Source organism: Bos mutus, chromosome 22 (assembly GCF_027580195.1).
Source record: "Bos mutus isolate GX-2022 chromosome 22, NWIPB_WYAK_1.1, whole genome shotgun sequence".
In the NCBI taxonomy this organism is placed as follows: Eukaryota; Metazoa; Chordata; class Mammalia; order Artiodactyla; family Bovidae; genus Bos; species Bos mutus.
Genome location: NC_091638.1, coordinates 12586951 through 12603708, shown reverse-complemented (window position 1 = coordinate 12603708; position 16758 = coordinate 12586951). Strand labels below are relative to the sequence as shown.

The window sequence follows — 16758 nt, the reverse complement described above, 5'->3', positions numbered from 1 at the left end:
GACTTGTGCTCATTCCTCACTATGTCTACAATTAATAAACAGTATGTTTGGACCCTTCTCCATTGGTTATTTATCAATATTATAAGTCTCAATGGTTCTTTCTGGCCTACTATTTGATAATGGAGCTTGGGGCTACTGCCTCTTGGTACAAGAAAGAGAGCCAAGAGACAAAAAATATTTCTGTAACCATATATATTTTTTCCAAAATGGAAAGTTTTTTTTTATTTGTAAGAGCAAAGAATATCATAAAAATGTTAAAAAATAAAAAGGTTCACATATTTTAAGGTAAAAGGTATGTTTCCTGCCTTACCAATAATCACATAATCTAATACCCCAGAGATAATCACTGTTAATATCCTTGCAGACTTTGAAAATGCATTATTTCCTGTGTGGAAATGGGACCATGCTATGTTGATTTCCTATTCTTACCTCTGGACATCTTTTCTTTAATATAAATCTAGCTTATCTTTTTTTTTTCTTTTCCTGATCTTTTTTTTTTTAATATAAATTTATTTATTTTCAGTTCAGTCGCTCAGTCGTGTCCGACTCTTTGTGACCCCATGAATCGCAGCACGCCAGGCCTCCCTGTCCATCGCCAACTCCCAGAGTTCACTCAAACTCACGTCCATTGAGTCAGTGATGCCATCCAGCCATCTCATCCTCTGTCGTCCCCTTCTCCTCCTGCCCCCAATCCCTGCCAGCATCAGAGTTTTTTCCAATGAGTCAACTCTTCGCATGAGGTGGCCAAGGTACTGGAGTTTCAGCTTTAGCATCATTCCTTCCAAAGAAATCCCAGGGCTGATCTCCTTCAGAATGGACTGGTTGGACCTCCTTGCAGTCCAAGGGACTCTCAAGAGTCTTCTCCAACACCACAGTTCAAAAGCATCAATTATTGGAGGTTAATTACTTTACAATATTGTATTGATTTTGCCATACATCAACATGAATCCGCCACAGGTATACACGTGTTCCGCATCCTGAACCTTATCTTTCTAATTGCAAAGTAATCTACTATACGAAAGTACCTAACATCTGCCAGTTGACTACTGATAGACATTTTGATTTTTGTTTTTCACAGTGACAGCAGTCCTATAATAAACATCCTCTCATGACAAAAGATAGATGCATATGTACTTTCATAAAACAATTTTTCAGACAAGGAATTGCTGGATCAAAGGGAATGCGTATTTAAAATTTTGAACATACAGCAAAAGACAAAGCAGTGAATACCATGACTCCATTTTAGAGTGAAAAAAAAAATCACCTAAGTTCAGTACACATACACGAAGAAGTATGGAACACTAATTTTCCACCAACAACTCTGTCCTCCAGAGGACATCTGAAAATGTCTAGAGTCAATTTTAGTTGTCACAACTGGGAAGGTGCCAGTGTCTAGTGGGAAGGCAGGATGATGCAAAAACAACAGCCCTCCCACAATCAAGAATTATCTGACCCAGGAGGTCAATAGCACTCAGAGTGAAAAACCCCCGACCTGGATTATATCTCACACTCTCCAAAACAGTTTTCTGTGAGGACTGGAAAACAATAATCATTTATACTTTTGTGCTATTTGTGGTTTTTGTTTTGTTTTGCAACAAACATGCACTAGGTTAAAAAACACTTTTATGAACGAAAGTTCACCCTCGTACTGATATAAAAATCCTTCTCTGCGCCTTCTCATACTGGTTCTATACCTTAGGGACAAATTCTGAAAGACTCAAACAAGACTCACTGAATTTTCTCTGCAGCCAACTGACAGTAGAAAGTTCTTTTGAATGCTCTTCCTAGGAATCAGTTTCAAATCACTTCACCAATCTGACTGCTATACCTATTACGAACAAAGTGCTAAGTACTGATTCCTAAGTTCCAGTTTTGCACTCTGATCGGTGAAGAGTGAATTTATCATTCTCCCTCATTCTGCATACGATGGCTCATATTCAGCTTATTAAAACATTCAGTTTTTCCACACATGCTGCAGCTAACTTATACTTTCCCCATCCTGTACTTTTACAGTGCCTTTTAAGTCTAAATCCAAGAAACTAAGACACTTGATTAACTCTCCTTACTACCTTAAGGAATGTAGGGTAGCACTGCCCTACCTTAGGGCAGTAATGAGAGTTTTCTAAACACTAGAATACAATTAAGTTACAATTAAGTTCACGTTTTAGTCAGGAACATAACATTCTCACCACCTGCCTTATGCACTTAAAAATCACCTAACAGGGTATGCTATTTTAGATTCTTGTTAATGTCACTCAATTCAACAAACATCTAAAGAGTGCTGAGGACACTGTACTGATCAATGAGACCAATAAACGAAAGAAGTGAACTGGTCAGAAGATTTTATGGCCAACAGCCATTTTCTGGGGTTACCTCAATGAAGGAATCCCTTGTCCAGATTACCAAATATTCACTGACTTATATGTAGCACTACATACACGGCTGCGTTTTATAAAGAAAGCTTGGGTGCTACTTCTTCTTGCACTCTTTCAATTCTTCACACATTTTGGGGTCCAAACTAAGGCTCAGTAAATGTTTAATGAGTAAGTGCACCGTACTATCCCCATTACAGACAACATACTGCAGGTAATCAGTATTACTGATTTTGAAGCTGCAACTCCAGTACTTTGGCCACCTGATGCAAAGAGCTGACTCATTTGAAAAGACCCTGATGCTGGGAAAGATTGAAGGCAGGAGCAGAAGGGGACGACAGAGGATGAGATGGCTGGATGGCATCACCGACTCAATGGACATGGGTTTGGGTGGACTCCGGGAGTTGGTGATGGACAGGGAGGCCTGGCATGCTGCGGTCCAGGGGTCGCAAAGAGTCGGACACGACGGAGCGACTGAACTGAACTGAACTGAACTGCAGGTAAACACCTGTAATAAGGCTTTTACTCCTCAGGTCGTTGTAAACAATAAGTAGCAATAACTCAAACGTACCCAAAACAAAACTGTACTCATGAAGGCATAAAGAACACACGGGAGGCTTAGGTGACTCTTCACTTCTGAATAATATTATGCATTAGAGAGACAGAAAAATTCAAGGATGCACACTGAAGATGAAGAAACGGTGAAAATATTAAATTCCAAAACAATGAAAATTACAATTCTCCCACAAACACCGGCACACTCCCACGTCGTTTCCACCTCGCGGGGGAGAAGGCTCACGCATAAAAGGCGGCTGGGGGTTCCCAAGTGCAGAACCTCCTCAAAAACCCGGCAGGGCTCAGCAGCCATGCCACGCCCCCGCACGGGCCCACTCACTCAGCTGCCCGTCCGGCGGGCAACAGTCCGAAGGCCTCCGCTCCGACGCCGCTGGGCACAAGGCTTGGGAGACCGACGAGGGAAGGGGGAGGCAGGTGGGCGGGGAACAAGCCCAGCCCGATACCGCAAGCACTAGCCTACGAGACAGCGGATGACCTACAACACCGAGCTCCCAACTGCGCGTCCACGGGTCCAGGGACTGGGCCTCCGCGGGTCCAGCCGGCCGCCCCCCGCCCCTTCTTCAAGCCGTTAGCGCCGCGGCCCCACCCCTTGCCGCCAGCCGCGCCCCGTCCTGCTTGCCCCAAGCCGCTACCCTGGCCGACCGCGGCCCGAGGCATCTGCTTGCTGGATGTGGGACCAGGGCTGCCAGCCACGCCCGGGAGGTCAAGGAGCTGGCCTTCCCTACCTGCACTTTCCTCCGCCCTGCCGTGTTCTGCCGGTGATGGGCCGCCATCTTGCATGTTGACAGTCCTACGTCACTTCCGGAAGTGGCTAGGACGGGGCGGATGTCCCGCCTCTTCCCGTTCGGCCAAGGCCTGGTGGTGTTCACCTCAAGGGCTGCTTGTAGCTGAGGCTGGTGTCCAGTGGTGGTCTTGTGGTATGAGAGAAACACTTAAAAACCGTTGCGTGCATATAATGCTGCCGGAGAGAGAGTCATTTTGTGAGCTGAGGAAGCTATCCGACACTAGGTCTATGTGGGCGTGCACCCGGGCTTGCACTGTTCTCCAGTGTCTCCTCAGGCCCAAGTAGAAGAAAAATGCTGACAGAATTAATGCTGGAAATGGGGCCTTAGATGGCACCTCTACCCCTTTCACGGAGAAGGCGATGGCACCCCACTCCAGTACTCTTGCCTGGAAAATCCCTTGGACGGAGGAGCCTGGAAGGCTGCAGTCCATGGGGTCGCTGAGGGTCGGACACGACTGAGCGACTTCACTTTCACTTTTCACTTTCATGCATTGGAGAAGGAAATGGCAACCCACTCCAGCGTTTTTGCCTGGAGAATCCCAGGGACGGCGGGGCCTGGTGGGCTGCCGTCTATGGGGTCGCACAGAGTCGGACACGACTGAAGCGACTTAGCAGCAGCAGCAGCTACCCCTTTCAAACGTTTGTTGGCAGCTAGGGGATCCGATATATTTACCATTAAGTACCTAAAAGGGCGGAGAATTATAAACTGCCCTGGAAGGAGGTGAAGTAGAAGGTTTGGCAAAGAAGGTCGCCCCATCTTCAGGAGGCTCCGAGTATCTGATTAAATAAGAGAGAGGGAATTCTCTGGTGGTTTGTTGAGGCAGTCTGAGAAATGACTGGAAAAGAATTTCCAGACACAGAGCATTTCAGGAAGAGAGTGAATTTGTTAAGAACAAAGAACAGAGATAACGTAGGCACTGTGAGTGCAGAGGGGCTGACTTCCTGACAGACCGGGGAAAGCTGGCAGTTTTTATGGGTTAATAGCCAATTTTTATACTCTTAAGACAAAAGTCCTGCTGAATGGTTGGAGTTATTAGGTGATTGGTTGGGGTGCTATAGGGTATTTACTCGAATGGGCATCTTTGCCTTATTGGAAATCAGGAAGCTTGTTAGTGATTATCAGGAGCTTTTGGCAGTATTTACAGAGGGCCGATCAGCTTCTGCTGTGACCTTGGCTCTGGGCTCTGCTTCTGTGGCCTTGGGGCAGGTAGGCCTCAACCTGGTCCAGTGGTTGGGGCTCAGGGCTTTCACTGCTGAGGCAAAGGTTTGATCCCTGGTGGGGAACTAAGATTCTGCAAGCCATGAGGCTGGAAAAAAAAAGAGAGAAATTGTTGTCATAAGAAGGCAAAGAAATACACTATTTAAAATTGTTTACAGTGACAACAAGGTTCCAAATCCTGAAGGAACTGGGCCTCACACTAGTATCTGGTGTAAACCATCTCTTATTCTAGGACAGTTAGACCTTTCTGACTGAAGATTTGACCTGAGGGAATTCTGACACTTGCTATAAGTCTTAGGTAATAATTCATCGTACAAGGCTAATTATTTGGCCAGTTAGTTGGTCAAGGACATGAAAAGAGCATGATTGGGAGAACTGATAACAGGGAAGACTTGGGAAGGAATATGGTGATGGACTTTGCAGAATGAATGTTAAGAATCATCTGGATGAAATGAACCACTTTAGGTGGATGAAACTTAGCCTCCTTTGCCAGGCTCAGTGGTTCAGTAGACTCATGAATGAAATGGCAGTGATGACATCAGTTTGCTAGCAGCAGAGACCAGTCCTGAGGTGGTATAGACCTCATGCTCCAGGAAGACCAGTCAACCACTTGGAGGCAAGTGGATTTCATTGTCTCTCCCCACCATTGAGGAAGCAATACTTGTTTGTCCTTTCTGAAATACACTTACTTTAAGTTTAAATATGCTTGTCTTACTGAAGACCTTGTTATGGTGCTTTCTGGGAAACAACCCTTTTTGATGCTGTGTTATAGGAAGAAGTATATGCTTTGAACTAGTGTCCAATGTTTGACACTCTTTTTTCTTGTTCTTGTTATCTATTTCTGTATAACTTCCCTAAAACTTAGTTGTTTAAAACATCTTCAAATTTACTTTGCTTACAGATTTGTAATTTGTAACTTTTGTTGAGCTCAGTGGAGACAGCTTATCTGTGTTCCATTCTCCACTTGATGCCAGTTGGGGCAGCAATAAGTTGGGAGCTGGAATCATCTAAAGGCCCACTCCATGTCTGGTGACTGATGCTGAATCTGTGGCCAGAACACCTACTCACAGCCTTTCCATAGTGCTGTTTGGTTTCTCACAACATAGTAGCTGGATTCCAAGGGCAAGCACCCCAGGAGAGAGAAATCCAGGTAGGAACTGTAATGCCTTTTCTAAACTAACAGTGGAAGTCCTGATTCCGCTGTAGTGACTTCAAACCACATTTGGTTCATAGAACTTAGTTGCTAAGGCTGTTTATATCTAAAAAAATTTTTTTAAATGAATTCATTTATTTTTAATCGAAGGATAATTGTTTTACAATATTATGTTTGTTTCTGCCACACATCAACATGAATCAGCCATAGGTATAAATATGTCCCCTCTCTCCTGAACCTTTGTCCCACCTCCTACCCCATCCTACTCCTCTAGGGTGTCATGAGCACTGATTTGAGCTTCTTGGAGACTCCTTTTTTAAATGGAAGATATGTCAAGGAATCTGTGGATATGTTTTAAAACCACTACATTTCCAAAGGCAAAATTAGTGGGTTTAGGAACAAAGGGATGTTATACCTAATGGACCCCAATTACAATTTTTTTTTTTAACTGCCATTCTCTGAGAGTATGAGCTTTGCTGGTTTAGAGTTTTTTGTTTGTTTGTTTGTTTTAACCAAAGAAAGGAATTCTTCCAATAAGACTGAACAATGGTTCCATTGATTTGGAGCTGGGACGGCCACCTAATCATTTTGCATGTCTTGTGTCACTGAATAGGCAAGAGAAGAAGAACAAGTTTAGGGTTTTGGTGGCAGTAATTAATCTTGATCATGAAGCAAAAATAGGTTTGCTGGTATGAAACAGATACGTCCGTCAAAGACTCAGATCTCTTAGAAATGAACGTATTTGTTGAAGGTAAAAGAAAAGTAGAATGGCTGGTGGAAAAAGAAAGTCATAAAGAGAAGTGAAGTTCTCATAGTCAGGGGAAGAAACGAGAGCAGTTATATTTCGTTTCCTTTCTTGGTGTATGATGTATATTTTTTTAATAAAATTTATTTTTGGCTGCATTCTGCTGCAGGTAGGATCTTAGTCCCCTGACCAGGGATGGAATCCGTGTTCCCTGCATTGGAAGGTAGAGTCTTAACCTTTGGACTACAGGGGAAGTCCTTGATGTATACTTTTATGTGTTTTAACTTTTCTTTCTTTACCCTTTACTTCATTATTATATATGAAGTGTGATACTGTTGGTAAACTTCGTTATTTAGTAAACTGTAGAGGAATAGATAGCAACTAGAGGTTTTAGACTTAGAAATGGATGTAGTAACTGATGAAACTTTGGGTTGACTCTCTTGAAGAGTGACAGAGTGAGTGCACCCTTGACTGTGTAAAGAATAGTTGCAATATTTTAAATAGCAACCTTTTTGAAGTATAATCATTGAAAGCAATGGTTATTTGGTGTAGAGCAGCCAAAGGGATGACTTTACATTTGATAGTTTTGTGGCTTTATTTTCTGCTGTCCATCATTTGAGTTTTCGTTCTGTGTCTGAGGAATTCCCCACTGTGTGTCTTGGAGGTAGTGAGCACTGCTTACAGAAAGTGAGAAAGGCAGTTACTCAGTTTTTCTAGACATCTTGTAGCAAGAGTGTGTGCATGGGAACTCAGCTTGATTAATCAGATGGCATCTTGACTGCAACTTGATGAGAATTTCTGAGCCAGCACTATTCAGCTAAACTCCCAAGTTCTTCCCACTACAGAAACTCTGTGAGATAATAAATATTTGTTGTTGTGGGATAATTTGTTATGCAGCAATAGATAACTAATATACTCTCCCTTCAGAGAAGGCAATGGCACCCCACTCCAGTACTCTTGCCTGGAAAATCCCATGGGCGGAGGAGCCTGGTAGGCTGCAGTCCATGGGGTCGGGAAGAGTCGGACACAACTGAGCGACTTCACTTTCACTTTTCACTTTCATTCGTTGGAGAAGGAAATGGCAGCCCACTCCAGTGTTCTTTCCTGGAGAATCCCAGGGATGGGGGAGCCTGGTGGGCTGCCGTCTATGGGGTCGCACAGAGTCGGACACGACTGAAGTGACTTAGCAGCAGCAGCATGTTACCCCTTCTCCATGAGGAGGGGAAGTGTCACAGAACTTTCACAACTTTACAGAGATAGATTCACCATAAGCTTTATCACTCTCCATTTAATTCTTTGTCTTCTCTTGTGTAACTGTCAGGAGGCTTATCCTGGCAGAATTCCCTTATCAATCTCAGAATTTTCTACATAAGAAGATTGGCACCTTTATACAAATGTAAGAAGGCTTGACACCTACTATTATTGTTCTTAGATTTTGAGACCTCTGTTTAAACTCCCATACAACATGAAAACTTTAACATCCTGAAAAAAAAATCTACCTGTATATTAAATAAAAATACAATCCATTAAAAAAAAGTAAAAAAGTTCTAGAAGGCTTCTATTTCCAAATAGACCACACTTGTTAAATCTTGCTTTGGAGGTTGACCCTTCCCTCTGTCAAGTTACTTGAGCAAGTTAATTAACTTCTTACATCTTCAGTTTTTTAAAAATCTGTTAAGTGGAATAACAACAGTACTATTTCATATAGTTCTTATGAAATAATCTTCACACAGTACCTGGTAGGTAGGAAATATTCAGTATACTTTAGGTATTGTTTTTAATCATCACCTTGCTCAGGAAACTATGCCAAAGTGTTATAATAACATTACCAAAGTGTTGTAATTTCCTAAGATAGATGTTTATGTAATGTAGGTGCTATCACTTTTTAAAATTTTCCAACAAGCTTGAACTATAATCTTTTGTTCTTATCTACTTTCTTATTTTCAACAGCCTGGAAAAAGATTCATGAAATGATAAGGCCTTTTTACATATTTGTCCACATGCTTAAATGCCTGTTTTCTGGCTCCATAATCCATTTACTGAAGGAAGTGAAGGTGACCAGGTATGTCTTTAAACCATACTCTAGACTTCTTACCGTCATCAGGAGATAGACATGAATGTTTTCTTGTTTTTTGTTTTAATTGTTTTAGAGGAATTAATGTGTTTTGAAAACTTGTTTAAAGACACACAATCATGAGTGCCTTGGTTTGCAGCTAATATTGTCTGCTAGCGCTTACTGCATTAATGTGGATATTTTAAAGATGAAGTTAAAAAGGAATAGAACTTCAACCCTCATGCAGTTAATGCAGAAGTACCTAATAAACTTTTTAATGTAAGCCTGTCATCGTATCAACCAGATTCATGGAGAAAGTGAGAAGTTTCATTGCTGCTAAGCTGCTAAGTCACTTCAGTTGTGTCCGACTCTGTGCAACCCCATAGACGGCAGCCCACCAGGCTCCCCTGTCCCTGGGATTCTCCAGGCAAGAACACTGGAGTGGGTTGCCATTTCCTTCTCCAATGCATGAAAGTGAAAAGTGAAAGTGAAGTCGCTCAGTCGTGTCCGACTCTTAGCGACCCCATGGACTGCAGCCTTCCAGGGTCCTCCACCCGTGGGATTTTCCAGGCAAGAGTACTGGAGTGGGGTGCCATTGCCTTCTCCAGAGAAGTTTCATTATTTCCTTATAATTGTTTAATGATTCTTTAAAAGAATGCTTTTCTAAAGAAATAGGGTGTCATGATAGACTACAAGGTCATAATTAAACAAATATGCATGAGTTAAACAATATTATATAAGTAAACATAGAGACTCAGAATGTTTACAATATTTATGTCAAAAGTTGTAGGTTAGTTTAGCTTCTAGATTGTCAGCAAATCCTCAATTTTAATTAGTCTTAGAAGCCATGGTACTAAGTAGCTCATTATTCAACATTAACTTATTTCTAAACACACTAGGAAAAAAGTATCTTTTAGTTTTTTTCTTCTTTTTTCTGTCTATATTTTTACATGCCAATATTAGAAATAGAAACCAATCTCTTCTTTCCAAAAATGTTTGACCTTGTCTGGCTTTCCCACTGGAGGGCAGCAGAGAACCATCCAGGCCATCCCTGATTTTAAATCTCACTGGCTTTAATGAGACAAGACAGACCTTAAAATCCATGATACACATTTCCTACTGATAAAATGTCATAATCAAAGTACATTTTCAGAAAGCCTGTTCACTCCCATAAAAAACCATAATTGATTGTTAGAATAAAAGGAAATAAAATTTATGCAGTTATATGTATTTATTAAGTGAACAAAAAAATTAAAACTACATCACAAATATGCTTTTTTTGTGGTGGGATTTTTGTACAGGAACTAAACTGGCCAAGGCTTCTTAAAATCCTAGTCCAAAAAAGTACAGTGGATGTGAATCTTACTCCAAAATTCTGATATATAAGTATATCATATTAGATTATTAAAATTATTTATAGTTCTGAGGTCCCAGATGGCCAAAATGACAGAAAAAAAATCAACCTCAGTCATTGTTAAGACTCCCCTGCCTCCCTGATCCAGCATTAGATAACTTACAAATGACCAGGAGTCATATATGGGGAGGCATCAACAATCCTCTGGCCACAACGGTTAGAACTGAAATGCCCAGTGTCCTTTGAAAGTGTCGAGGCCTCTGTTCTTTTCCTGCATTGGAACTAACTAGGGTTTTTTGTTATAGAAATCCCAGTGCCCAGGGCCCTACCTGCCTAAGATACCCAGCCGTCATTGACCAGGATCTCTCACCAACCAGGATACTTTCAACATTGGTCACAGGTCTTCAGGGCTTCCCAGCTGACTCAGTGGTAAATAGGCCACCTGCAATGCAGGAGATGCAGGAGACATGGTTAGATTCCTGGGTTGGGAAGATCCCCTGGAGCGGGACACGGCAACCCATTCCAGTACTCTTGCCTGGAGAATCCCATGGATGAGAGGAGCCTGGCGGACTACAGTCCATAGGGTTGCAAAGAGTCAGACATGACTGAAGTGACTGAGCATGAATGCACAGGTCTTTACTCCTTGTGGAACCTCTCTTCCAGCTTTCATTGCCTTCTCTGCCCTACAGAGAGCGTGGATTTTTTCCCTGCACACCACTTCCCTCCTGGATTCACAGCTTAACCTCTTCAGTGAGCTTGGGCTTTCACTAAAGGCAAGACAAGAGGTAATCATTAAGCTTCAGGCCTGGTATTATAAACCACTCCTGAGATCAGCAAGCACTATGAACTGGCAACCATCAGCAGAAGGTGGGGGAAGGAGGGAAAACTGCAGCAAAAACAAAGTACCCTCTAATGTCTCAACAAATTATAGCTCACAGAAGCTGAACCCAAGACAATGCTTTTCCTGGTAGTCTCCCTATAGAAACCACAGGTATTCTTTGTGCCTCCAAACACCTTTAAACTGCATTCAAAATTAGGGTTATGAGTCTGGAAATCTTTCTTTGCTAATTTGTTGTACATGAATGCCTGCAGAAGCCTTTGAATGGTAAATGCCGTGGGAGGGGCAGTTTCCATGGTAACTTTTCAGTGCACCTTTTTTCTTGCACTTCAATTAGATCTTCATTGCTGAGCGGTTGTGAATGAGAAGGTAACAGCTCAGTCTCATCTGGAGGGCTGGAGGAGATATGAGATCTGCAGCCTTCTAGATGCAGCTATATTCTCAATCCACTGAGTTGTAGTATGCTTGTTTTGTTCTATCTCTTCATGGTACCCCAGCACCGCAATGCAACACACATGCAATGGACCAATTTCCTTAATATACCAAGCTTACCAGTTAATATGAACAATATCAAAGCACAATGGAAAAAATGAGCAAAGGGCATAGATAGGCAGCTTACAGAAAAAGAAAATTAATGGCTTACATTGTATGAAAATGTGGTTAATCTCATTCACAATGACAGAAATACATATTTAAGTAAGATTACATTTTTCACCTACCAGACTGGAAAAGATCTAAAAGTTTGATAATGTACTGTGTTTAGAGAATGTGGAAAACCCATCATTTTATATACTCTTCTGTGGGAGGGTAAATTGGTTTAATCTCTTTGGAGAGTGATTTTGCAGTTTCTGTTCAGAAATTCATCCTACAAGTATAATAACATTTGACTTAAAAATACAAGTAAAAGAATATTGTTGAAGCAAATGACTGGGACAGATTAAATGAGTTGATGCATCCAGACAGTTACACACACTGGACAATGAGAGACAAAAATATAGTTGGCTTTTCCTCAAATTCCAGAGTTGGATGTTTAGCCTATTTGCGAAACACTGTTAAAGGATAATTCTCAAAAAAAAAGAAAAAGAAAGGAAAACCATGACTCTTATACAGACATAAAATTAACAAGTGCTAAAGATTTAATTTTGCTCAAAATGAAGGCACTCTTGTCTGAACTTAAGTTCATGTGTCTAGCACATATGAGGTCAAACAAACCAAAAAGTTGGTTTTCGGAGCAGAGAAAGGTTTATTGCAAAGGCCAAGCAAGGTAAACGGGCTGCTTGCGCTCAAAAGGCCTGAACTTCCCAATGACTTCCAGGCAAGAGGTTTAAAAGACGCTGTTAGGGAGAGGGTGGTGAGATGCCTGATTAGATTGTGGACCTTCTTTTGACTGGTTGATGGCAAGGTAACAGGATGATGTTTCAGGAATCTCAGCATTCTGGTTTCCAGCCAGTCTGAGTTCTAGTGCTTGTGATCAGCATGTAGTCCCCTTCCTCACCTGGGTGAGGGTCTTAGTTTCTGCAGAAATGCTCAAAGATATGGATCAGATTGTTATCTATATTTCTTTCAGAAGGAACCAGGAGTCCTGTGACTCTCTTTTCCTAATCATTAACTGCTTGAGCCAGTTTTTTGGAACTTGGGAAAGGCCTGGAGACTGAAGCATTTTTCTTGCAAACAAGAAACAGGGACAGGGAAAGACTTTGTATAGAGGAGGGCTAGGCAGATGTCATAACTGGTTCAAAGGAGAAGTCAAGAAGCAAAGATTCATATGCAGTAAAGGAAGGTTGAAATGGACGTGCAAATGAGGGGTAAACTGGTTTTCAACAGGTGTGTGTGTAGGGGGTTTGTCCCTGCACCCGACAGAATCGACTTGCGTGTCTATAGGTAGGAGTTATTTTGCCTTATTATCAGTTATCTGTAATTTACAGAGTGGTAAAATAGCTCTCATAGAAACACAGTCAGTAATGCTGCAAGGTTGACCACAGTGCACAGTTTTCCACTGAAGCCATTTTCTGTACTAGATTTAAGTGATAAATGCAAGTCTAACAGAGTGTAAAATCCTGTGGTCCCAATGTTATGTGTGTATGTGTGCGCTTAGTTGTTCAGTCATGTCCGACTCTTTGTAACCCATGGACTGTAGCCTGCCAGGTGCCTTTGTCCGTGGGGATTCTCCAGGCAAGAATACTGGAGTGGGTTGCCATGCCCTCCCCCAGGGAATCTTCCCAACCCAGGCATCAAACCCAGGTCTTCCACATTGCAGGAGGATTCTTTACCATCTGAGCCACCAGGGAAGCCCATGACTGACCGTGTCTGTATATGTACATATATATACGTGACATTCAAATATATGTACCTGAGTATGGCATTGGTGATATAGTGGTGAGCATAGCTACCTTCCAAGTATATGCGAAGTGAAAGTGAAGTCACTCAGTCGTGTCTGACTCTTTGCGACCCCATGGACTGTAGCCTGCTGTAGCCTACCAGGCTCCTCTGTCCATGGGATTTTCCAGGCAATAGTACTGGAGTGGATTGCCATTTCCTTCTTCAGGGGATCTTCCTGACCCAGGGATTGAACTTGGGTCTCCCACATTGTAGACAGATGCTTTACTGTGTGAGCCACCAGGGAAGTCCAAGTATGTGTACATGTATACATATGTGTGTTCACGTATACATTGACTATTCCTTGATCGAGACACAGGAGACTAATAATTGTGTCTGACGCTCTAGAGAGGGACTGAAAGTTGGGAATCTGAGATGAAAGAGAAATCTAGTTTTTATTGTATATACCTTTTTATACTGCTTGAGTTTTTTTCCTTTACTTTTGCCATGAACATTTTTTCCCAAGGAAAAGAAACCTTTCCTAAGGTTCATAAACCTTACTGAGACAACTAATAAAACAATGAATTATATAAATGAAGCAATGTGTAAAATACAAGGAGAAACTGATAGAAATACAATAGCCATGGGAACAGACCCCTTAACAAACCTCTTTCAGGTCTTGGCAGTTGAGTAGACAGAAAAATAAGTAAGGCTTATAATAGCGGTTTTCAACATGGGCTGCCTACTAAGGTCAGTTAGGGAGCTTCCTTCTGTGTATGTACTCAGTTGCTCAGTCATGTCTGACTCTTTGCAGCTCCATGGATGGTAGCCCTCCAAGCTCCCATATCCATGGAATTTTCCAGGCAAGAATACAGGTGTAGGAAGGGTTGCCACTTCCTATTCCAGGGGATCTTCCTGACCCAGGGATCCAACCTGCATCTCTTGCATTGGAAGGTGGATTCCTTATCACTAGCACCACCTGGGAAGCCCAAGGAAGTTTCTTAGGAAAGCCTTTTTATTTCAAACATGCAAGAGTAGACAGACTAAGCTAATGCACTCTTATGACCTACCACCCAACTTCGACATTTACCAATTCCTGGCCAACTTTCCCTACCCCCTTTCTCCCCTTCTATATTATATTGAAGCAAATTCCAGAAACTGTATCATTTAATCTATAAACACTTCCTACAGGCAGTATCTCTAAAATATGAGATCTTAAAAAAAAATAACCAAAATGCCAATATCATTTTTTTAAATTAAAAATTCATAGGTACAATATCATTATACTACCTAAAAAATAGCAGTAATTACTTCATCAAAGATTCAGTATTAAAATTCCCAATTGTTTTATAAAAGTCATTTTTACAAATAGTTTTGTTTGAATTAGGATTTGAATAAAGTCCACGCATTTTGATTAGTTGATGTGTCTTTCAAGTCTCTTATTGAAATCCATACATTACCTAGGGAGCTTCTAGAAAGTACTGAAGTCCAGACTTTATCCTGACAATGTTAAATTTTACCTGGACCGTGTACTCATGGAAAACAAGGATAGTTAAAGAAACCTACACACACACATACACACACGGACAGAGCGTCTTTTATGTTCTGGAAAAGACTGGAAAGAAGCATTTTCTTCCATATGACTTAGGTAAGACTCATGCATCCTTCTTATTTACCTATGACAAGACTAGCCTCTAAGTTCCCATTCTTGACTTCATAAATGATTAACTGGACTGCTTGTCACTGTTGACCAATCAGAACAAAATGCTTGTTAGCCAAACTTTGGTTAAGGGTCTCTCCCAAGTTCCCTGAGCTGTAACCCAGTAATCCTTTTGAATGAAGTCTCTCTTTACTAAATCTGGATGTTTTTGACAGTCTCTAGAAACCTTTTTTCTCCACTTGATTATAATATGAAATGAGATTTGAGAATCATTCCTTAGAGGTCGTGAGCAATACAATTAATAGGATAATCTAATACATATGTATCTTTGTTGGTCTATGTGCAGCAGAAGGTAGATTCTATGTGCGGTCTTAGTGTAGCTGCTTTATTTAGGAAGTAATCTCAGGAACACAAGAAAAAGAGCAAAGACGGTAAAACAAGAAGGAGGAAAACCCCAGCCAGGATTCATAAACGAGCAAGTTGTCCCGTGGGTAACTGAAGCTCAGTTACTCTGGGGATTTCTTCCAGGACAGCAAAGATAAGGTAGTTATCCAATTTTACCTATCCCTAACTGGTTGAGAACATTCTCTGAGGGCTTTTAAGTCCCAAACCCTGCTGAGTACCTTCAAGTAGAGAAGCAGAGATGTATAGATCCTTTAAGGGACTGTCAGTTCACTGTCCCCTACAGCTGCAGAGACGACCAAGGGCTTAGGGAGTTAGGATCAAGAACATGTGCTGCCATAATGAATTTTATGCCTACAGAGAACATCATTTTTTAATTCTTGCCAGTGCCACTTAAACTTTAAAAGTTGACCACAAGGGACCTTCTATAAATGCCCCCAGATAGAAATTAACTAAGATTTGTTGAATGTTTACTATGTGCTAAAGTTTTTACCTGAATTGTGTGTGTGTGTGCTTTGTTGTTGAGTTGTGTCCGACTCTTTGTGACCCCATGGACTGTAGCCTGCCAGTCCATGGAATTTTCCAGGCAGGAATACTGGGGTGGGTTGCCATTTCCTTCTCCAAGAGATCTTCCCAACCCAGGAATTGAACCCACATCTCTTGCATCTCCTGCATTGGCAGGTGGATTCAGTTATTATAATTTAATGCTCAGGGCAACCATATGAGATAGGTGTTATCATTATCTCAATTTTACAAATGAAGAAATTGAGCCTTAGATTAAATACTCTGCCCAAGGTCATGTAGGCAGAAAAAAGAGAGGAATTTAAACTCCAGCCTTCTGACTCAAGAATGCAAGTTGCTAACCACCATGGGATATGCTTCCCCACAGCCTTTAATCATAATGTGGGAAAACCACATGTTAATAATAACAATGGTGTAAATGATCCAACAATAAATACCCCAACCATTGGGGGATTTAAAATTTTTCTCTACAGAGAGAATGAAAGCAATAATAAGAGAAACTCTATGGCAAAATTTATGAATTATGGCTAAAGCTGTGATGAAAAAGAATATCATTAAAAATCAGAGTGATGTTATAAGAGTTAAACATTCTACTCAGAAGGTTAGAAAAAGAACAAATTAAGCTCAGGCAGTGGAAATAAGAAATTAAGACAAATGACAACAGAGAGGATTTCCAATTCATGTCAAGGTGAAATAACAGGAAATGGATTTTACCTCGAGTCTAGGACAACTGAAAAACAGACAAAACATTAAACAGTGGTTTT

General features: G+C 41.3%; 2 protein-coding genes across 3 annotated transcripts in view; one reads left to right on the top strand and one right to left on the bottom strand.

Moving 5' to 3' along the window:
• Positions 1–3741, bottom strand: part of WDR48 (WD repeat domain 48) — a 52762-nt gene extending 49021 nt beyond the window's left edge. For both annotated transcript variants that reach the window (XM_005901128.3, XM_070359160.1), the window contains exon 1: positions 3674–3741. In XM_005901128.3, coding sequence (XP_005901190.1) covers positions 3674–3721 — 48 coding nt within the window. In that variant the 5' untranslated portion in view covers positions 3722–3741. The remainder of the gene's footprint in view (positions 1–3673) is intronic.
• Positions 3742–3797: 56 nt separating this feature from the next.
• Positions 3798–16758, top strand: part of SCN11A (sodium voltage-gated channel alpha subunit 11) — a 141436-nt gene continuing 128475 nt past the window's right edge. Inside the window, exons 1-4 of the mRNA XM_070359609.1 lie at positions 3798–3865; positions 5853–6101; positions 8800–8911; positions 10946–11041. The gene's annotated coding sequence lies outside the window, so the exon portion shown is untranslated. The remainder of the gene's footprint in view (positions 3866–5852; positions 6102–8799; positions 8912–10945; positions 11042–16758) is intronic.